The 24,586-nt window shown below is 41.2% G+C and overlaps 1 protein-coding gene across 1 annotated transcript in view; it reads right to left on the reverse strand.

Moving 5' to 3' along the window:
* Positions 1 to 17,492: 17,492 nt before the first annotated feature.
* Positions 17,493 to 24,586, reverse strand: part of reck (reversion-inducing-cysteine-rich protein with kazal motifs) — a 166,699-nt gene continuing 159,605 nt past the window's right edge. Inside the window, exon 21 of the mRNA XM_047349654.1 lies at positions 17,493 to 20,442. Coding sequence (XP_047205610.1) covers positions 20,224 to 20,442 — 219 coding nt within the window. The 3' untranslated portion in view covers positions 17,493 to 20,223. The remainder of the gene's footprint in view (positions 20,443 to 24,586) is intronic.

Raw genomic sequence — 24,586 nt, forward strand, 5'->3', positions numbered from 1 at the left:
CCTTACTGCTTTTTATCATCCCACTGTTTATTTTGTCATCTCCTCTGGTAGAGTTTAAGTAGGTCAATGCATGTCTTAAAGCTACACTCACAGTTGATTATTTCCCCCCGAATCCAAAAACAGTCTAAAAGTTGGGTTTAACATTTTCCAGTGCTGCTGGTGTGGAGGAGAGATCAACTAAATAGGATTACATAGGTTCACAAAACCACGGGTTGTAAACGGGGAATCTGTTTGCAGTGATACTGGGGTGAATAATATTATTTTTGTGGTTAAATTCTCTCCATGTACTACACTTCTTCACATAAACGATAAAACTGAAACCTTGTTGATGGAAAAGCCCTGATAGTAAGTTTTCTACAAAAGGTGGTTTCCGTCTTAACTAAATCGCATGTATTTAAAAGCAATTATAATATTTCTAGACATGGGCAGAATTAAGGAACCTTTAGTGTCAAAATTATGCAGTAAACTTCACAAGAAATGCCACTGAGTACAGTTTGTTGCATATTAATGGATCCACTAATGCATTATGTGTAACATTGTTTTGTGAAAATGTATAATAGCAATAATGGATGGATAATAAAAAAAAATAACAAATATGTGGATGTTGTATTTAAGTATAACCCATACTTTTTTTAAAAGAGCCAAATAGATTGATACAATTGAATAAATAAAACAGTTTTCTTAAATTTAAACAGAATGGTGTAAATGCTGTGATCACAAAATAAAAATGTACATGCAAACCATAATATTTGGATGCAGACCCCGCACAAGGCAGTCCCCACAGTGAACATGTCTATACTTTATCGCTGTGGTTCTAAAAGGATGTTCCTGAGCTTAAAGAGATTATTTTATATCTCAGTATAATATGTTGGTGCCAGAAAAACTACAAACCTTAAAAATTGAGCTCCATCATATATCTGAGATCTGATTGTTCAATATGTTATTAAAAGAGCACTTTGCTCTCAGACTGCAAGTTTACTGGCAGAGTTTATAAAAGTAAAATGGGAGACAGATCTTTTACTTACCAGGCTCCTCTTTTGTGGAACCAACTTATGACATGTCCCCAACGAGTCAAAAAGGAAGCGTCGCGGATGCAGAGGAGGAACAAAGAGAAGAGAAAGAAGGAGGAAGTTCAAACCATCTCTTCCATCGATTATGATGGGTAATATGAGTTCGTTGGGAAACAAAATGGATTGAGGATGTCAAAGCCCCTACAAGGATCCAGCCAGAGTGTCAGGAATGCAGTATTATGTATTTCACTGATTCATAGCTAGTATCATATCCCCGACTCCAGCGTCTCTCTGCCGAGCTTTCTGACAATACGAACAGACAGAGATTGAAAGGGGAGCGGCAAATGCAAAGGAGGTGGATTAGGGAAACTTGTGAACAACATAAGGTGTCATCCTGGGCATGTTAGTGTGAAGTGTCGTCCCTGCAGCCCTGACATTGAACTGTTAGCAGTAAGTTTTTGTCCATATTATTTACCCAAAGAGTTCACTAGTGTTTTTTGGCAGCTGCTTAATCAGCTGTTGCCGACACTGCATTTGATGTCATCATCTCAGTTGTTGCTAAGCTCCAGACATCACCTCAATGCGTTTGTGGCAATATCTGGTGATTTTACCCATGCTTCGCTCTCTGCTACACTTCCAATGTTTCAGCAGTTAGTTGGCCGCTCTACCAGAGAAAACAAAATGTCTGATTTGTTTTATGCAAATGTCAATGAATCATACATCTCTAAAGCAAGACCTCCTCTAAGCAAGTCATATCAAAATTTTGTTTTTCTTTGCTTGAAATATAAGACCCTTGTTTATAGGAAACCTGTAATAAAGAGAATTGTGAAAAGATGGTCACAGGAAGTTGAAGAAGCCCTGTGAGGTTGCTTTGAGGCTATAGACTGGGATGCACTGTGTCAGCCACATGGAGAGGACAGCAATGACATGAGTGTGTAACTGACTATGTAAACTTCTGTATGGATAACACTATTCCTACCAGAATGGTGAGATGCATCCCCAATAATGAACCCTGGATCCGCAATTACCTGAAGGAACTGATAAAGAACACAAAAAAGCATTTGGTGGGAAACAGGGAATTACTGAGGAGTATGCAGAAGCAACCTAAAATCAAGATAAGAAACAGCAAGAATGTGTACAAGAAGAAGCTGGAGAGCAAGCTCCAGCAAAACGCTGTCAGAGCTTTGGTCAGGGAAGAAGATCACAGGCTTCAAGCAGAAGGACTATCAGACCCGAGGCCAACTTTATGCAGGGGTAAGAGAGGCAATACCCTCTTAAACAAATGCATGGCTCCCTCAAATCAATTCTCAATCATACAAGCACATGCTTGTGCTTGTATGATTCCGCATTGCCTCTCCCCCCTCCTCCTACACTTAAGGGCAAAACATAGTCGCAGGTACTGTCCTCGGACGTACGCACAGAATCAAGGCAGACGTCCGCTGGACATGTCCACACAAAGCTGTTGCGGTTATTGTGTGCCTTTGTTTGACACCGCTTACACATGGACACTGTGGCGCGACAACTGCTGAAAAACGTTTGCATTTGCTTCCAATCATCATCGATGCATGGCTCCATAACGCATTGCCTACACATTTCTGTGATTTCAAAGCCTTGTCCAGCTGTTGATTAATTTTTGTCAGGTTTGATAAAGAGAAAAAGAGAGGGACATATACAAGCTGACAAATAAGACCATTTCACTAATTTTACTTAATACTTTTGATATTATAGTCTTAAGAAGAAAAAAAAGCATGGCCACAAACATTTTCTGAATGTCTAGTAGCTCTCACAATAAAGTGTTAAAAATAGAAACAAACATACAGTATTTTACAATTATAGCATGCTGGTCCAAACTCTGTTGTATGTGGGTAAAAGTCACTTTTACTCAGGGAGCTCTTTTCATGAAAGCATTTCTACTTCAACAGTTGAGGAATCATTTTCCTAGGTAGTTAACTTTACAGGTTAATATATTTCAAAGGCCAAATATAATGCTCTATGATATAAAGCAGCAAACAAAAAATTATGAATAAATAGGAAAATGTTACTTAGCTGTCTATTTGATTTTATTAGCATCATATTAGACCCAATTTTAACATTAACTACCTAAAGTAGGTTTGTGATTTAAAATGAAAGGCAGGTCTTAAGATGAGCTACATGAGTTATATGGATGTTGGTAATGGTAAATTATTAGCATAATGTTTAAACTCTGTCAGAAAACAGTAAAATAATGTGTACTGTTTTCTTACTTGATTCTGTGAGTTTGTATTGATTATGATGCATAGCAGAACATTGATTTATTTCATTTTAACACTTTGAAGTATAATGCCAAGAAAAGCGAGGCTGTAAAAGCATAAATATAGCCTGTTTTTATTTTATTTTATAAATAAATTTGGCAAAGGATTTTTTTGGCTTTCGCACCTGCCTCCAAAAATATCTGTGCATGTTCTGACCAGTACCAGATCTATTTGGGATGTGGTGCTGGTCTGGTTTTTCCTTTCTGAATAGTTTTTGTATTTATCCCCATTCCGCATGATGCTGTCTCTCAACATCAAGTCAAAGCTTAACAAAGTAAAGCCCTCCCCTAAGTGTATATTAGATGAACCCTTAATTGCATTTTGGGTGTTTACAATTGACCAATATAATTTCACAGTGACAGTTGATTAACCAATGACCATCACGGATTGATGATGTCAAGTTCCACAGATTCTCTTTTTCAAAACAATTGAACCATTGATATGAGTAAAAAGACACATTTGGAGATTTTGAGATGTGTAGGTTTTTAGTTTTCTGCCACACAATGATAACTTTTTTGATGGAATTTTCCCATGAATAATTTCTAAAAACCCTCCAATGTGTGAAAAACAGATACATTTTTAACAACACACCCATAGCTATTTTTTTCCAGTCCAACATGTCCAAAAGAAGCCCAACTGGGGGGAAACCAGGACAGTCTGGCAAATTCCACAGCTCTACACAGTGTACCCCAGTCCCATAAAGAAAACAACAAAAAACATGCAGGAACATGACGTGTACGCTTGATGATGTCCCCTTCACAATTCTGCCTGCCCCCTTTCATTGTCCAATGAGCTAACCCCTCCCTCCTACTTCCCTTTTCTGAGAGGATTGTTCAATCTCCATCCAACGGGTCTGGACTTCCCTAAACCTGAAAGTTCTTACTAAGCAGGTTTACTGAAAGATCTGTTTAAGCTGGTGTGGAAACAACACACCTAACCCCTAACAGCCTACATCCAGATGTCTCACCCTTTTTCAACCGGTGGTCTGGCCAACCGAGTAGCCCCCAGCAGTCACCTAACCCTCAACAGTCACTTGTATTAACGGCTGCTCATTCCCTAGTTGTACAACTTGCACTTGCATATATGAGTTAAGTTAAATCTAGTGCCTCGGCATGAGCCCCAGGGGAGTTGTTTTAACAAGTTTGCCTTAAGGCAACCTACAAAAACCTCCTAAAATTATTTAGAACCAGGCTACAAAGCTTTGTGCCACAAACGAAAAACCAAAAACAAAGTCACTCAAATAATTGACTGTCCACAATTTATCTAGAATTATATATGCTTTCTTTAATTAGTAACAGTTTTGAAGGGGTCATTAACAGCATACAATCCAGCAACACATTATGATTGAATAATAGAAATGAATCAATCAACTTAACCTATTTTTCCCTGATGCTGAAAGTGGTGAGCTTGAAGAGAAGGCTTTGAAGATGGAAGCTCATCCATGTATCCGATGGAGATGAATTCTTCGGGAAACAAGTGGATTTGTTGGGCTGAAGGCAACTTAAATCTTTAGTTTTCTTACTCTAAGCAGACACTGATAATCCAGGGATGCTCCAGGTTTCAATGGTCTGTCACTGATGTACTATATGTTGGACCACTTGTTTGCTGAGTATTGGATTATCTGCCCGTTGTTGGACGTCACTGTGCCCCTCCAATGGCATCGGCCATTTTGTACCCAGGACAGCCCGCTCCTACATATCCCATCAAGCATTGCGACTGATATGAATGGGCGTCCCCAGTCTGACGTCACAGGATGCTATATAGGAGGCGCTCATGTTTGAAAAACTGCCTTCCGCTGGAAATCACATCCAGGGATCGAAGAGCGTCACTTTAAGAGAAGAACTCTGTGAAGAGTTTCATTCATTCTCTCTCGTTGGACAACGAACTATTCATAACTGAAGTTTTTGGACTAAGAAGGCCAGAGATTTCACTTTTGCCGATCGAAGACGTGAGTTAACACGTAACTGGAGACACGGAGTTTCGGAGAGACGAACCGCTACCGTGTTTCATTTTCAAGTCGACTTTGATGGTCAGATCATATTTTTCCTTTTTGTCAAGAAGACCAAAGGACAAAGACTGACTGTTCCCCTGAAGTTAATTGTGGACGCACATTAACTTAACCCCACTTTTCCTCGCTTGAATTCCCTCACTTGGAAGAAGACGACACAAGTAAAACCCATTTCTTTTTTTTTTTATTTCTTTATTCAAGTCCTGGGCAGGGTCAGAGGTTGTAGAAGCGATCAGAATCGCTGGTTAGGATCTCATGTGTTCTGAATAATATGTGCATGTAACCTTGCTTGTTGAAACTTTGATGTGTTATGTAATATCGGGATCCGCCGTGTTCCCCAGAGTCTGTCTGTGTTTACTATCTGAACGCAGGTGCGTTGCAAAACTGGACTGTTAAAACGACCTCATGGTAAAATTCTCCATTTTACCTTTGTCTTCAATCTCACTGTGCTAGCTTGCCGCCAAAAGTTATCAATCCTTTGTTTCAGGAGTAAAGGGGGGAAGTTTTATGATCAGAAGATCATAAAAGACACTCTAAGCTGCGCTCCAATCCCCCACCAGTCATCACCACACCCCCCTTTTCATATCCTCTCCTTTCCTCTGTTGTGCCATAAACTGCTGGTTGACTCCATACATACCCACTACCGTTTGTTGATTTTGCTTATTTAGATGTGTTTACCCCTGTGTATGTAGAATTTTGCATGTTGAGTAGGTGAAAATTAATAAATATTCACATAGATAAAGAGAGAGCGTTTGGTGTTTCATTGTGTGCAAAAAGTGATGTGTCAGTCAAAATAAGGTTCAAGTTCCACACGTTTCGGCAGAAACGGTCGATTAAACAGTGACATCTGCGACAATAGTTATTAACTATTATGGAGTATTTAACGGTTGTAATTGTCAGAGGCGTCGAGCCACAATTACAACACCAGAAACCTCTCTGGTCTCGATTCGTAAATGAGGATTTATGGTTAAGAAATTGATTTTGTCAGATTATGATTTGTAATTATAATTATTGATCAAGATTATTCAATCAATAATCATACTCCCAACATATGGCGTCCCTTTGACGGGCCTTAAAAAGACAGACATCAAATCACTGTTGCACAGAATGAACGAACAGTTGTGATCCCCGTTAACTAGACGTTATTGGGAGACTTGAGTTTCGCACAGAACGTTTGTGAATTAGGGGATTTCGATTAGGTTGTGCTCAGTTCTACTGCAAAGGATAACATTAGCTTTCAGAGGTGTTTGTTGTGGATGCAAGGTGAAAGTTGGTTTAACTTGTGGAAAAGTTAAAGTCAATTTCCAGTCGCCAGCCTGCTGCTGCAGCTGTAAAAACCAGCGCTGATAAGCAGCAGACCTGCCCCAGTGGCCACTGAGCGTAATTACAGTTGTGACCAACATTCTCCCAGTCAGTTAGAGAACAACACCTACATCTGGTGGCCATTTATTGAAATTACAGATTGCAGCTGGATTTCCCAAACCGCAGACCTGCACTCAGTACCATCTGGTGGTCACTAGTGCGAATTGCATTTCCTACGTTGATATTTTTATTTATTTTTTATTTATCACTCAATTCATTAACACAGGCAGATTATTCCATCACCTATGATCAAAAGGGCATAACTTAAAGTTGAAAGTTGAAGTTAAAGATCATTCATTACCACTTTTGAAAAATTTTAAGCATTTTTGCTGGGTTTTTAGTGTGTGAAGCATGTTTTGACCTGACTCATAAAACTAACTTAGTTGTTTAACAGGAAGGTAGGTGATTCATATTAGAGAACACTAACATTTATTTGAAGCTAAGAACAGCATTGAATGTTTAGTTTCGTTTCCCATTTTTAAAATTTTATTTTGAACTTGGTTTCTGGGTTATTTAAAAAAAAAAATTCTTTCCCTTTTTCCTTTTTTTTTTGCATGTTTGCTTGATTAACCCCATTAAAGCATATACTTGGGTAAGCCACAGTTTGAACGGTCAAACCTGTGTGCCCATTTTAAGCAAACCCATACACCTGGAAGAGACAGGTATGAATCAGACAGCTAGCTGAATAGCTTAGCCTGTTGTGTGCAGCTAATTAAGTTTAGCAATCCTTAATCACTGAACAGCTTAGCCTGTTGTGTGCAGCTAATTAAGTTTAGCAATCCCTAATCACTGAACAGCTTAGCCTGTTGTGTGCAGCTAATTAAGTTTAGCAATCCTTAATCACTGAATAGCTTAGCCTGTTGAATTGCTGCTAATTTCTTTAGTGGTGGTTCACAAATAAACAGTTTGTGTGTTTGCATTGTGCATTTTGGGCCAAAGATGGAGGGAACATCCCAGACTGCAGCTGGAGATGTGTGTATGGTGGAGGACCCCATAGGAATGCAGGCACAAGAGGTGATAGGGTCATTGATTCTGCTGTCCCCCGAGGAGCGTAAAGGCCTCAATGATTATGGCATTGAGCAATGTGAAGCCAGGATTCAGGAGTTGCTCCAAGTCATTAGAAACCCACCGAAGGACAGACGGGTCTCAGATGTGTTAGGACAGCTCACTCTGTTGTATCAGCGAAGGTTAATGTTGGAAGTTGACCAGCGCGTTAAACTGCAGTTCGAGCTGAATGATACGTTGCAGACGGTGGATGTCCTTCGAGGTGAAATAACAGAAGTGGGAAATAGATTAGAAGCAATAGAGGGTAGCCATGCCACTCCGCCCCCCCTGGAAGAATGGGGGGACGAACCGAAACCCACCTCACAGGTTGAAACCTTGAGAGGTGAGCCACACCTGCGAAACCCTGAGAGAACCTGCAGGTCAGATCTGGAGGATGTAGAAGCTGCTCTCCAGAGATTACCTTTCCAGGCTCATGGGGTTCCCCAGACATCCACCGAGATAAGAACGGGGATAAGTAGTCAGAATAGGTTCGGTGGTGCGGTACCCCGCCCCACTGCAATCAGCAGCCATGAACGGTACCTAGCTGGGGACCCAGCAGGTGTAAATAGTTCACGGTTCAGATGCGAGCAGCCGTCAAACGTGACTCGCAGTACGGTCCTCTACGATCCCTCACCTCCGCCACGGCGACAGGAGTGCCGCCCCTGGGATTCAGGTAGCTCCTACCGCCCTCAACCGCTGCCCAGGACCCGAGTCCGGGAAGCACAGGGCCCACAGTTATACCGGGAGCAGCCTCCACTGCCTCCTCCGAGGATGAGGCGTGATGCACCGATACCCTCTGAGTGCAACCGGAGTGAACTCTCCGATGACTCAGATGGGCCAGGACCAATCCCTGAAAGTGGATTGCGCACCCGCCAGCTTGAGTCCCTTGCCAAAGACATAGAGCGTTTCGACCCTAATAAGGCAGAATCAAACATTGATGATTACCTTAGGGAAGTGGAACGCTGTCTTCTAGATTTGTACTGCCCATCAGCACGGGAGAAACTGAAGCTCATCTGGAAGACAACGTCCAGGAGCGTCCATGTTTTCATGGAGAGCCTGACACCGGCAGTCCGAGACTGTTATTCAACCCTTTGCGAAGCTTTAAGGGAAGAATATTCTGTGTACACGGACCGGGCCTCCGCCACACTTGGGGCTTTCACGATCCAGCAAAAGAAAAGCGAAGCACCCAGGGAGTATTACCGGTGCTTGAGAGCCGTTTACTTCCAAGGACGCAATGCGCCAGACATTGAGGAGGAACATGCTTTTAAATCCCTGTTCCTCCACAACCTTCATGAAAGTGTGCGATACGAGGTTACTATGTATTGCAGAACCAAGGCCATGAGCATGCAAGAGATCCGCAAATATGCTCAGATGGCGTGGGAAACACGTGCTCGCCCGACCAAGGGATCGGAGAGCGAGGCTAGGGTTTTACAGGTCCAGACTGAAAGAACCAGCCATGCATTAGAAGGTCAGGAAAGGCCTTCAACCAGAACCTATGCAAAGAACAGGTTCAGGGAACAACATAGGTTTGGTCAGCTGGACTGGGGGGGTGGTACTGAATACCAACCACAGTCAAAGTTGCTGGACCACTTCCGGTCGAACAGACGACCTGACCATCACGTGAAGCCTAAAGGTAAACCTGATGGAAGAGGGTGGAACCCACACGCAGAAGGGATTATGGGGAAAGAGATGGAGGAGGCCTTGCGTAAGATGGTGATGGAAGCGGTGCGTCAGGCCACCATGCCCCCACAACCCTTGAAACAGGAAGCGGACCTAGTTAAACCAGACCCAAACTTCCCGTCAGCATGACTAGGCGTGGACCCAGTCTCCACAGCCATCAGAGTCTACCTGATCGGATGGGGAGACATACCTGGGAAACTCCAAGAACCCCTTGGGACTTCTCCAGGAGAAACACCACAAATCATTGCTCCAAGGTTCTTAGGCAAACTGAACCATAATGAACATATAGGTTACCTACACTATCTCACTAGTATAGGAGGACAGGTCAAACTGAGGTTCCATTTTAAAACAGGATCAGAGATCAGCCTGTGGTTCTCGGTCTCGTTTGAGGAGGCGAGTAGAGCCATGCTCTCCCTCAGTAAACCACTTCAGGCTGAATTTCGTGATGTAAGTATCACCAGCTGCACCCAAAACGGATCATGCATCACTAATTGGGTGGAGCTGGACATTACACCCGAAGACACGGCTCTGGTGCACCCCATCTATAGGTGCACATTAAACAAAGACCTTTGTCTTGGTGGCCAGGACCTGCTGGACAGGCTGGCCCCACTCATTGACGGCCACCCGGACCAACTCTGGGTCCAGGCGGAGGTGCAAAACCCACGGGGTGCACGCAGCGAACGACTTGTTGTGACCAATCAGGTCAGCAGCTTAGAGGAGCCCGAAGGACCTCTCAGGCCCTCATCAGAGCCGGTCATGTGCACCTCCGAGACACAGCTGCACCCAGCCATCCAGGAAACTCCTGCCAGAGGCGGTCATGCATTGCTTGGCTCTTTAAAGAACCCAGGTGTGGACACTTACAACCCCAAAGTGGTGAAAGGTGTACACCTGGAAACCATGTTCACACCAGAAGTGCTACTAGCATTCTGGCTGGGACATCCATCAACCATTAGAGAGCTGTATGACCGTTTGTGCCAAAAAGACCCCTTTGTAACTGAGGCACAACACAGCCACACACTCCTTTTAGTAGACGGGCTCCGTCCTCTCCTCAAGACAGCCAGTGTGCAGATTGGCATCAAACAGCTCTCCCATGCTGTGGATATTGTTCCAACAGACCAAAGGGGGGTCACGTTATCCGACGCCCATTACTCTCCTGTTAGGTGCCATAGGAGCTACAAAGCCACACTCCACACCCTCCAGCAGATGGCGCACTGGCCTCCAAGGTCTCACGACACCCAGGTCTACATCAAAGGATGTTTAACCTGCCGCCAGTTTCAGCCATCCCAGCCAACCAGTAAACCTCCGCTTCAGCGAAGGGGGGTTATATTACCTTGGTTCCACCTTCAGACCAACTGGGTCGAACCAGCTCCAAAATTAACAGGAGGTAACAAATTCCTCCTAACTGCGACATGCAGCTTCATCAAGTAGGTTGGATGCTTGTCAGAAAAGGTTGACACCATCATCCCAGCTGCTGCTCTTTAGCTGAACCAGATGAAGTCCTACATCGAACTCTCCTCCCCAAGAACAGAGCTTGTCTCAATGTCCGGGAAAGGAGATGCCAGTGCGTAGGACTAGTTAAATAGGTGCATGTTTCATTAACTCACACTAACATGCACTAATCACTAACAACTTTCTTCAACAGAAACAGTTAAACATATAACTACCTTCTAGGACACAGTCTTAAACTGTAAGTTGAAACGATAATTTTCCATAACACTGTATGCACAGCAGACCTCACAAAAGTGTTTAAGAATGATGTAATGGACACACCCATGCTGCCCGAGATTTCATACAAAATCGTGTTAAAGGAGGTTGGTTCATCTGTAGACAGTCCCACCGAGGCACAGATACCCATTGACCTAGTTCTGCTGAACTTAGTAGAGAAATCCTAAGTCCACCACGACAGACACCTTGCAACCTCCACAAACACACCTGGCTTATAGCCTAAATACTGCAATTCGTTTATTCTTTTCTCCCTCTTTCCACATCTAGATAGTTTAGAGACAGGAGTCCTATTAAAACCCATCATCATCCGGAAGAGCCAATGGTTTAAGCCTAAACCTGTTTTAACCATTCGTTTTAGATTACACACCGCATACCAGCAGGTTAAGCGTTTACAGGTCAGGATTGATGCCCTCACATTCATTCCCTCACGGTTCATAGCACCGCCTTTGCCAACGACACAGCCAGGGTCCAGTGCCTAATAGAAGTTGGATGAATAAGCTATGAACCATGATTTTGTTTGTTCCTTTTATTCTTATATATACATATATATGTACGATATCTGTTATTGTTTCATTTTGTCTCAGGATTACCAAAGCTGATGACCAAAGAATGTAATGATGATGTGAATGTATTGTCCTGTATTTGTCTCATTGAACAATGTAGAAAGGAATGAGTTTAGTCAGAGTTAGTCCTGCCCAGGCTAACCTCTATCCTGCCCAGTCGTAGGTTTTGAGTAACACAGAGACAATTTTGTTTTGTTCTGCTTCGCCACGGATCACTGATTGCTCAGCAAAGGACAGAATGGTCCCAGTAGCTTCAAAGACTGCGATTCATCTCACCCTTTGAACCTAGGGGGGAATGTTGGACCACTTGTTTGCTGAGTATTGGATTATCTGCCCGTTGTTGGACGTCACTGTGCCCCTCCAATGGCATCGGCCATTTTGTACCCAGGACAGCCCGCTCCTACATATCCCATCAAGCATTGCGACTGATATGACTGGGCGTCCCCAGTCTGACGTCACAGGATGCTATATAGGAGGCGCTCATGTTTGAAACACTGCCTTCAGCTGGAACCCCACATCCAGGGATCGAAGCGCGTCACTTTAAGAGAAGAACTCTGTCCAGAGTTTCATTCATTCTCTCTCGTTGGACAACGAACTATTCATAACTGAAGTTTTTGGACTAAGAAGGCCAGAGATTTCACTTTTGCCGATCGAAGACGTGAGTTAACACGTAACTGGAGACACGGAGTTTCGGAGAGACGAACCGCTACCGTGTTTCATTTTCAAGTCGACTTTGATGGTCAGATCATATTTTTCCTTTTTGTCAAGAAGACCGAAGGACAAAGACTGACTGTTCCCCTGAAGTTAATTGTGGACGCACATTAACTTAACCCCACTTTTCCTCGCTTGAATTCCCTCACTTGGAAGAAGACGACACAAGTAAAATCCATTTCTTTTTTTTTTATTTCTTTATTCAAGTCCTGGGCAGGGTCAGAGGTTGTAGAAGCGATCAGAATCGCTGGTTAGGATCTCATGTGTTCTGAATAATATGTGCATGTAACCTTGCTTGTTGAAACTTTGATGTGTTATGTAATATCGGGATCCGCCGTGTTCCCCAGAGCTGTCTGTGTTTACTATCTGAACGCAGGTGCGTTGCAAAACTGGACTGTTAAAACGACCTCATGGTAAAATTCTCCATTTTACCTTTGTCTTCAATCTCACTGTGCTAGCTTGCCGCCAAAAGTTATCAATCCTTTGTTTCAGGAGTAAAGGGGGGAAGTTTTATGATCAGAAGATCATAAAAGACACTCTAAGCTGCGCTCCAACCCCCCACCAGTCATCACCACACCCCCCTTTTCATATCCTCTCCTTTCCTCTGTTGTGCCATAAACTGCTGGTTGACTCCATACATACCCACTACCGTTTGTTGATTTTGCTTATTTAGATGTGTTTACCCCTGTGTATGTAGAATTTTGCATGTTGAGTAGGTGAAAATTAATAAATATTCACATAGATAAAGAGAGAGCGTTTGGTGTTTCATTGTGTGCAAAAAGTGATGTGTCAGTCAAAATAAGGTTCAAGTTCCACACGTTTCGGCAGAAACGGTCGATTAAACAGTGACATCTGCGGCAATAGTTATTAACTATTACGGAGTATTTAACGGTTGTAATTGTCAGAGGCGTCGAGCCACAATTACAACACCAGAAACCTCTCTGGTCTCGATTCGTAAATGAGGATTTATGGTTAAGAAATTGATTTTGTCAGATTATGATTTGTAATTATAATTATTGATCAAGATTATTCAATCAATAATCATACTCCCAACATATATATGTCAGTAAATATAGTCAGTAACGTCCAGTGGCTTAGGAGTTGGAGGAAACCCTTGAGGTATAACTGAGATAGGTTCACCGACCAAGTTCACTTCGGTTGTCTGGGTAAAAATGCAATAGATTAAATCAGATCCTCAATTTGGAGCCACACTTCTTAGGACACACGGGTTTTTCCTCTTTTCATTGCAGATTATCAGCGGGGCGGTGCCTTGGGTCCTCATTCACCTGTAGCATCGTTTTCTGTTCGATCTTGCTTGCTGGTCTTCTGCGAGGAAAAAACAGTTACTTTTTTGGCACTGCTTTTATAGTGCAGATAGCCTCACTGGCCAGCCCTTTGATGTCAGGCTCCTCCATTAGTGCCCAATACTTAGTCTTGCGGTCACAGTGACTTTTTTGTGCTGTTTGTTGACCTTCAAGATACTCACTGTCAGCATGCTGCTGATTCCCGTCACTCCTCGTCAGCATACAGCTCTCTCTCTTATCTGCTCAACCTTAAACAATACAGTATCACACGTTTCCCACAGCTTTTTGCTTTTACTTCAGTACCAGTTAAAAACCATCACTTAATTCTTTTTATTCATACATCACAACTAATTTACATTATGTCTCTTTCATTAATATATATTTATATATGGTTGAGGCGACTGTGGCTCAGTAGGAAGAGTAGTTGTCTTGCAATGAAAGTTGTGGGTCCGATTCCATCTTCCTCCTGCCATATGTTGATGTTCCCCTGGGCAAGGCACTTAACCTCAAGTTGCCTACCGATCTGCATATCGGTGTATGAATGTGAGTGCGATTGGGTGAATGTGGCTCTAGTGTAAAGTGCTTTCAGCAGTCTGCATGACTGGAAAAGTGCTATATAAGTTCAGACCATTTACCATTAATAGAATCTTCATGCTTTTTAATAATCAGTTCACAATCATAATTCAATCATATTACTATTTATATGTTTTAACTTGATAGGCAAAGACTCACTCATTACATTTAGTACTGTAGAAAATCATCACACGTCATTTTATTACTTTTACTTACAGTTGTACTGTAACAAACTGTTACTTATTAGTAGACACAAGCACCTTCACCTCTTCACATAAACACTTTAACCAGCATATTTGCACATATTAGAAAATAAGAATTGCACACATTTTATTTTTGAAGTGTTTATTGATTGTTAGTTGTCTCTCCTTTTTCCTGTTTTGGAGCCAGTGGCACTTTGATTGAGAGTGCTCAGACCCTGGAGAAGAAGGGAGACATAAATTAAACTTCAAACATAGTTTGTGCAATATTTTAGTTTAGCCTTGTTTGGTTGTTTTTTTATATATGGTTTATGGTTGTGGTTATTGTTTATGGAGGGTTCTAGTTAGTTTCATGCACTTATTTTAACATGTACATCCCTGGGAGAGTTTCAGTGGTTTTAGCCAGTTAGTGAAACAGTATTTAAGGCGCCTGTTTCCATTACTTGTTTTGCTGCTACTGGAGAAGACACTGCCCCTCTGCCCTCCCGTTGCACTTGCACTTTGGCATGTGCAATTGTTTTGTAAATAGGGAATATATATATATAGGGATTTGTATTATAGTGACCCACTATGGAATAAGCGGTAGAAAATGACTGACTCACTGAGGGATTATTGCTGGAAATTAAAAATTGTAGACCATGCTGCTTCCTGCCTCTGATTGTGTACTTCTGCACCTCACTTACTCCACTCTCTGAAGGCCAGCCAACATTACAGTACCTCTGTTATAGATAAGATGGTTAATATATGACTCCATACAGGCCTCTTCAGTCTTTCAGTACCAGAGTCTGAAGATATACATTTTATTTTTTATTGATTTAAATGTGAGCATTTAATAGTTGTTGCATAGACTACATAAAAAGATCTTATCTCATTTTTACACCCTTCATATATGCATCCCTAGAACCGGCCCTGATTGTACCACCTGATGTCTGGATCGAGCCAATGAACTAAACACATTCTTCAATAGGTTCAATTCAGGAAGAAGCTCAGCATTATTCTTTCCTGCCCACAGCCAAAGAGACATCTCACCATCCTCTGACCCACAGCTATCCTGTCACACCTTAAATGTTTTATCTTCCACCTCAGCCATGGACCCTTCTGCTTCTAGATGTTTGTCTTCAACCAAATATAAGATACCAATGCTCTCTTTGCCTACCCCTTCAACCTGTGTGTCTGAAGAAGTCAGGTAAAGAGGAAACTGGAGAGACTTAACCAGAGTAAGGCTGCAGGTCCAGATGGTGTTAGCCCTAGAGTCCTAAAGGCCTCTGCGAAGCAGCTCTGTGGGATTCTACAGCATCTCTTCAACCTTAGCCTGACCAGGAGAAAGTTCCAGTATTGTTGATGATCTCCTGTCTTATTCCAGTGCCAAAGAAAACTTACCCATCAGTCCTCAATGACTATAGACCTGTTGTCTTGACATCTCACATCATGAAGGTCCTAGAAAGACTCCCGTTGGCCCACCTGAGTAAGCAAACAGTAAACTGTCAGGACCCCCTTAAGTTTGTTTATCGTTCTGGAGTTGGAGTTAAAGATCTTACACCTTCTTCAAGAAACCCATTGTCAGCTGGACAAAGCCAGCAGCATTGTGAGGATCATGGTCTTAGATTTCTCCAGTGCATTTAACACAATTTAACCCGATTGGCTTTGTCAAAAACTCCAGAAGACTCAGGTGGAAGCCTAGGTAGTCGACCCTAACTGAGGTCTTTGTACAAAATGCTGGCATTGGCATTTGTCAGTCTGCGGTGGACAAAAGTACTGTTGACTTGTTTGCTGAAAACAAGCTGCCACTGCACGTCGTGGAGTCCTCGACCTTTGCTGGCCTGGTCAGGACCCTGAATCCCAGCAAGTTGTCCATGTCCTGCCACACCCTTGGCAGAATAATCTATGCAAGCCATGAACAGAAGAGTATCTTACACGGTATGTATTGAATTTAAAGTGGAACTAAACCCAATGTAAAAGCATATAAAAGCATAGACAAATGCCACCAAAGTGGGCAGTGCCAAGACACTGAGGGACGTGGCCAAATGTGGGGGTTATCGAAAGGGTTTAAGTGGGGTTGTGGTCAGCAGGATGAGGAAATATGGCAGCTAGATTAATTTGTCATATTAACATGGTGACCAGAGCAATGCTGGTTGTTTTGCCACAGATAGATCTTTTGAGGTGAAGGATTTTTCACCCCTCTTGTCACTGGAAGTTGAGTGACCAAAGGTTTGGCTATAGCAGCCCGGCCATGTATATTGACCCTGTGGAGCTCCCGACGGACAGTTCTGGTGGAAACAGGAGAGTTGAGGTGCACATTTAATTCTGCCGTGATTTGGGCAGCCGTGGTTTTATGTTTTTTGGATACAATCCGGGTTAGCACCCAAACATCCCTTTCAGACAGCTTCCTCTTGCGTCCACAGTTAATCCTGTTGGATGTGGTTCGTCCTTCTTGGTGATATGCTGACATTACCCTGGATACCGTGGCTCTTGATACATCACAAAGACTTGCTGTCTTGGTCACAGATGCACCAGCAAGACGTGCACCAACAATTTGTCCTCTTTTGAACTCTGGTATGTCGCCCATAATGTTGTGTGCATTTCAATATTTTGAGCAAAACTGTGCTCTTACCCTGCTAATTGAACCTTCACACTCTGCTCTTACTGGTGCAATGTGCAATCAATGAAGACTGGCTACCAGGCTGGTCCAATTTAGCCATGAAACCTCCCACACTAAAATGACAGCGGTTTCACTTTCATTGTATATATATATATATATATAAAATATAACCTGGTTATTTTATATTTTTATACTGCTTTTCTTTTCCAGTATATTTTTTGCACTAGGTATTCAACACAGGAACGGTCAGAGACCTAACACCGTCTATACTGTAAGTATTTGTAGGCTGCCATGTCAATGTGTAATCCAAACACCACAATGAACTAAAGGTAAGATTTTTAACATTTTAAACATGAGTGATATTAAGAATAGTTAACTGTTTTAGCAGAGAAATCATTCTTATAATTAATTGTAAGTCCGTATAAATGGGAACTTTCTTTTTTTATTGTGATATAAGATAGAATTTATTGATCTTAAACAATATATTTGTCATTAAAATCATAAGGGTCCACATTTATAACTTCATATAATAATAATGAAAATTCAAACAGTAACAGAAGGAGGAGCCATGGTCAGGGTTCCCTGCTACATAGCTGCCCAGCACAGTAATACTGTTAGAGATAGGGACACATTGTGCTGTGCAGGTAGACACAGACAAACACAGGGGGCAATACAACACACACTGAAGTACAAACCTGGAGTAAAGACATATCTTCTTCATGCAATAATAATAAAAAAACAACAGTTGGTTTTTCACACATGGGACATTATTACAAATCAATGTCAGATCCATATTAAATATAGAGACATTTCTAAACAAATATAAATTTATTGCATCTTCAATAATACTTCATGTAAGGCATACTGTGAAAAAAAATTTTCTCCAGCCCACATTTGCTGTAGGTAGGAACTAGATGATTGTCATTATGTTATTTTAATGGCTTTCATTCATAATGTTTGTAAAGACAGAAAGTTCCCTTAAGAGCTACTGTGGATCATATACCTCGTGGCAGAGCATGAGGAAGCCCTTTGTTTGAACTGGTGCTCATAAAAAAATAAAACAGTCTTTAATTACAATCAGAGTTCACTGATGTACCTTCACACATTCAGAATGACGTTCTTGTGTTTACATTTTATAAGCCCACATCAGATGAAGTTCTAGCAGGTCTGTTCTGAAGAAAAGCTCAAAGTCATCATGGAAACATTGATCCATTCTCCAAATGTATCCTGTGACCTTAATAACTGTTGCAGACCAGGACCTGCAGTTTCTGATCAGTTCATATTAGTATGGAACAACAGTTGTGCCACAAAAAAACTAAAATGTGATAATGGCACCCTGGAAATAAATTAATATATATAAAAGGACAAAAATAAAAGAAGTGAATACTTATGAGGCAATAGGAAGACAATAAAATGGAATGACTGATTTTTCTTTTCTTAACAAATATGTAAAACAGTAATTGATACAGACCAATTAAGAATGGCGTGGTTGGATGTGAAATCATTAAGCCCAGTGATGGGTATTTCAATGATTGAATATACAAGGAGCAGAAATGTCTAGAATATCAACACAAAGAATAAGTATTATCACAAGCTGTTCCATGTGCTATAGGGCAGCATTATAAAACCACCGAGCCTCATGCTAACCCTCAGTATGATGCTGGTATTGCTGTCTAACCCAGCTATGAGGCATCCTCTGTGTCTGTTGAACTTTAATTCTTACTGGGGTTGGCCTGTAGCCCGCAAATCAAATCATTAATAAAATCATTACTACTTTATGAGTGCCAAACTACACCTTATATCTTCTGGGAGCTTAACATAGCAATGAATTCTACTTTGTTTGTCAGTGTATTTAAATGACATCATCTTACATAATCTGTTATATTTATAATTTTTTTTTTACATTGTTATGGCAAACTATGTATCCCTTTACTTTATCAGTTTATTTTCATTTTAGCTCTTTTCTTTAATTTAGCTCTTTTGTTTATTTCTTTATCTGTATCTTGTTACACGTCTCAAGCTCATCTTGATTTTTACGTTATTTTTAATCATCACTGAGTTCTGTTTTTACACATTTCTTTTCTATAGTTTGTTTTTTTCAGTCTTGCCTTTGTTCTTCTGAACTGAAAGGTCTGTGCAAGATGAGGATGAAAAGATAAGACAAAGTAAAATAAAAGGAGGTAGATCAGGAAAAAAACTAGAATTGGAAGATAAAAACTATCAAAAAAAAAAAAAAAAAAATCTAGCAAGTTTGTATTAAAACGAGTAATTGATGAAATTACAGTTTTGTACTTTAATACATTTTTATAAAACAACATTTTTGGATTCCTTTATTTTTTTGCTACTTGCATATTACTTTGTGTGTATATGCTCCATAATTTTTGTGGCACTCTAGGCATTCCATAGTTTCAAGAAACGTTTGATCAGAAACTGAATCTGATTCAAAAGGCTGGACGAGTTTATTGGACCTGACTCTGTCCTTAACACTGCCGAGGTTCAAATAATATGAAGTCCACATGGACCTCACAGGCATGTAAACTGTACATCTGGTCAACACTGAGGCTTAATCACATAATGTCGATTTGACTCTATGTCTGAGTCACTGTGAACACAGACCTGTTGTGTGAGTGTTTGTCAGTGTCTGTGTGAACTAATTTGCCAGACAGATGTGCTGCCAGATGAGAGCACTTTTCCACTGTCTGCCTTGGAGCTGCAGTCAGACACACACACACACACACACACACACACACACACACACACACACACACACACACACACACACACACACACACACACACACACACACACACACACACACACACAAAGACTTAGTCATCAGCCTTAACACCTTTCAAAGAGTTTGCCCCTGAATTAACACTGTTGGTATAAAGCTAAATATTTCTTCAAGCACAAACACACACTACACTGGGGGGAAACCCAGAGAGCAGCCCATCGCTGAATAATACTTTTTTTTTTTAAACTGTCTAAAATAATAACTTTCCACCAGCTTGATTGTTTAAAACGCAGGAGAGTCAATAGGAATGATTGTCATAATTGCTGCCTTGTCTCGCTTCATGGCAGCCCAAACACTCCCAGCATTAGGGCACTTTGGAAAACAGAGTTAGTGAGACAGAGCCTGGGGTGAAAGAGCTCTTAAAGCTGCTGGAGTCTGGGAGCTGCTGTAATGATGAAAGCCAGTAAGAACCAGAGGCTATGGGGGACAGGTGAAGGTAATGAGCACCCAGAATGGATGGAGGAGGTCCTGATCTCAGCGCTGAGGAAGGCTGAGAGAGGGACATGGGAGACCAGAGTGGGGCTGGCATAGTTGATGAGAGAATCGATCTTTTCGGCCTCCTTACTGCAAGCCTCAATCTGAAAAACACAAGAAAAGTTTTAAATTTTTAATCCTGCTTTCTCTGGGAGCCAGCACTGCATTGCCATACACATATTCCTTAATGGTTTTCAAATGTATCTTTAATTTGACTTGTGTTTAAGGACACTGCTAAGGAAAGGTTTAAGTCAGGGTTCAAAACTGCTATACAGGAAGAATGCTTTCACAATATTTAATTTAAACATTGGACTGAAAGTAAGGAAATTTGTGTTCAGTTAATTATTTATTTTTTGTAACAATTATTTTTAAATGGTGTCACAATTGTAAGAAAAAAGACCTTTGTGGGTTGAGCAGAATAGTTGATTAGGTAGGTTGTACCTATGAAAAATTTTTAAATCCTCCCTACGAATGCCAACCAGCGTTTGGTGGATACAGTGTGATGTATGGAACTGAATCTTTCATTTGAAAAAACTTGAAAAAAGTCTTGGGGGCAATCTCACTGCAGAGGGATGCAAGATAAGATTCTGCAACCTTTGGCAATCACTCTCTTATTTATATAGCACATTTCAGTAGCAAGACAATTCAAAGTGCTGTAGATGGAAAAAAGAAAATGACATAATAGGAAAAGTATATTACAGTGGCATAAAGGTAATTAAATAATTAACAAAGACAAAAAATTTAAGGGAATAAAAATTCATAATTAAAATAAGATAATAAAAAAAGATAAAAACATGATAAATTAATGATAAAATGATTGTTAAGAAAATAAAAGGAAAGTTGGACTGAAAACTTAACTTAAACTTAAGTTTAGATGGCCCAGTCAAAGGCCACTCTAAACAAATAAGTTTTTAATCTTGATTTGAAGCAACTTAGGGTTTCAGCGCTTTTACAGTTTTCTGGCAGTTTATTCCAGATTAGTGGAGCATAAGAACTAAAAGGTGCTTCTCCATGTTTGGTTCTGGTTCTGGTTCTGCAGAGTAGATTTGAGCCAGAAGACCTGAGAGGTCTGGGTGGTTGATCCACTGACAAGTCTGTAATGTATTTTGGTGCTAAGCCATTCAGTGATTTATAGACTAACAGAAGTATTTTAAAGTCTATTCTCTGAGCTACAGGGAGCCAGTGTAGGGACTTTAGAACCGGGCCGATGTGCTCCACTTTCTTAGTTCTAGTGAGGATCAACTGCAGCTGTCTGATCCACTTTTTAGGCAGACCAGTGAAGACACCATTGCAGTAATCAATTCTACTAAAGATGAACTCATGAATTAGTTTTTCAAGGTCCTGCTGAGACATTAGTCCTTTAATCCTGGAGATGTTCTTTAGATGATAGAAGGCCGACTTTGTTACTGTCTTTATGTTCCTCTGAAGGTTCAGGTCTGAGTCCATCACTACACCCAGGTTTCCAGCCTGACTGGTGGTTTCTAGCTGTATTAACTGAAGCTGTGTGCTAACTTTTAAACGCTCTTCCTTTGGTCCAAAGATTATTACATCAGTTTTGTTTTGATTCAGCTGAAGAAAATTTAGGCCCATCCATGCATTGATTTCTTCTAAGCATTTACCCAGCGCTTGAATGGGTTCATGGTCACCTGGTGACATCGTAACGTATAGCTGTGTGTCGTCTGCATAGTTATGATAACTTATGTTGTTGTTTATTAAAATCTGAGTTAGGGGGAGCATGTAGATATTAAAAAGGAGGGGCCCTAAGATGGACCCTTGGGGAACGTCACACGTGATTTTTTGCTCTCTGATGTAAAGTTACCTACTGACACAAAAAAGTCCCTGTCCTTCAAGTAGGATTTAAACCAGTTGAGTGCTGTACTGGTGGAGCACTTCTACACAGAGATTTTTTCTTCCCAGAAACAAACATTTACTTCAACTGGAGCAATTGATGTCTGAGATTTTGTCTGAGATTTTAGAATGAAAGTTTTCTACCAGCTCATCTACAGTGTTACAGGGCAACGTGGAGGTAGAAGAGTAAATCTGGTTAAAGGTTTCAGCAGCACCGTCCTTAAAGATGCGTTTTCTTATCATGTCTCTTTGGCAAACTGAGTCATTGCAGATGATGCTTTCAAAAATAACAGAAAAGTGGTCAGATAGAGCAACATCAGTTATAGACACCTTGGAAATGTTTAGACCCTTAGTGATGATCAAGTCCAAAATATGTCACTGTCTGTGCATTTGCTGTTTAACATGTTGAGTCAAACCAACATTTCTAAGAGTGTCACATAGATCTATTGGACTTCTGTCTTCAGGATTGTCCATGTGAATGTTGAAGTCTCCCACAATAATTAAACAGTCATAATCAACACATATCACAGATAAAAGCTCATTAAAATCACTGATAAAGTTTGTTTTGGATTTAGGAGGCCTGTAAATATTGAAGAACATGGTTCGGACCGGGCTCTTTACCTGGAGAGCCAAATATTCAAAAGAGTCAAATTTGCCCAGAAATACTTTTTTACACTCTAATAAATCTTTAAACAAAGTGGCCCCCCCTCCACCTTTTCTTTGCTGTCTGCTCTCACAAAGAAAATTGTAGTTCGGAGGCGTCGCCTCTATCAGAATGGGAGCTTCATTCATGTAAATTTGTTTCTGTTAAAAACATGACATCAAGATCGTGGTCAGTAATGAAGTCATTGATTAAAAATGATTTTCCTGACAGAGATCTAATGTTCAATAAAGTCAGTTTATATGACTTAGTTGCTGATATCAACTCTGTGTCTGGTTGTATCTGACAGTTTATGGCTTTTGTTGATTGTTTATTACTGTCTCTTATCCTTTTAGCTTTGTTCTTTCTGTCACGTATAAGCACAGATATTTTATAACTATCTCCTATTAGGGGCCCAAGTTTTTCCTGGACATGTTCATTTCTGATAGAGTTACCACTGGGGCCCAGACTGTATCACAGAGAAGTGATTTGAAGGTTCTGATTAGGAGGAGATAGATTAGGAGGTGATGGAGGTCTGCAGCATTTGGAAGATGTTGGTTTAGTAGCAGGGCCTCGGCCACGGGGGGTGTTGAATGGAGAAGATGTCAGAACCATTTGGGTCCCGATCTTAAGAGCTCCTTTCATGTTATCAGAATCCAGTAAAGCAAAAAGCGGGCTCAGTGGGGAGATGGGAGAGTTCTGTGCGTTCTGGGCCGGGGTCTGGGGTGAGGGGGGTTTAACGGGGGGTGGGGGGGGTGTCCACTTCTCTTGTAGAATTTGGCGGGGAGACCTTTTTTGATTAACTCTCTCTCTCAGCCAGCTGCCTGTTTATCTCTATCTCTGCTGGAGCTGTTGGAGGCAACGTTCTCATTGTTGTTGATATTCCATGTTCTCTGCTGAAGGTTGAAGCTGCTGGCAGATTATTTACTGAATAGAAGAGATTAGATGTGAGACATCTGACTCCTGGCTTGTTCAAACAGAAACCATCTTGCTTGAAGAGTTGTCTTTTTTCCCAAAAAATATTAAAGTTGTCGATGAAGTTCACAGATGTAGTAGCACATGTTTTTTTCAACCATTTATTAATCATCAGAAGTCTGGAAAAAACCTCATCTCCACAGAAAATTGGTGCAAAGGGTCCGCTGAGAAACACCTTGATATTGAGACCTCCAACAATATTCAGCAGATGAGTGAAATCCTCCTTCAGTCTTTCTGATTTTTTCTTAGCCACGTCATCCATGGCTCCAAAGTCTATGATAAGGTTTTCTAGAGTCAGGTGCTCTTCTGTGATTGCCAGAATATTCTCAGAGATGTCAGACACCACATTACTGGTACAAATTATAACTTCTGTGTTTTTCTTGTTGCAGAAGTTTTTAATCTCATTCACAGCTGTGTTGCCCACTATTAGGGTTCATTGCCCGGGGGGGCGCTCTTTCTGTGGCAGCTTAGGAGAAGACTGTTTAGAATGAAGATTGTTCTCATACCTTTTATTGTTCTCAGAAGATGGATAATTTTCGTGGTTTTCATTCTGTAGTGGAGCAAATCTGTTTTGGAGGGGAACTCCATTATTTCCAGCTGTCTCACTCCTTTTTCCAGAGGAAATGGGGGCATTTCTCTGTAATTCTGGCCATTCTGATTTATTTAATTGCAGAGATCTTTCAGTGGGTCATCCTCCTCAATTTTTAGGCCTTGCAACTAAAACATGCCGGGTGGGTGCTCGTGGGATTATTCTCGCCGTTCTGTTTGCTGGCTGAATTGTTGAG

Source organism: Girardinichthys multiradiatus, chromosome 21, assembly GCF_021462225.1.
Source record: "Girardinichthys multiradiatus isolate DD_20200921_A chromosome 21, DD_fGirMul_XY1, whole genome shotgun sequence".
Lineage (NCBI taxonomy): Eukaryota > Metazoa > Chordata > Actinopteri > Cyprinodontiformes > Goodeidae > Girardinichthys > Girardinichthys multiradiatus.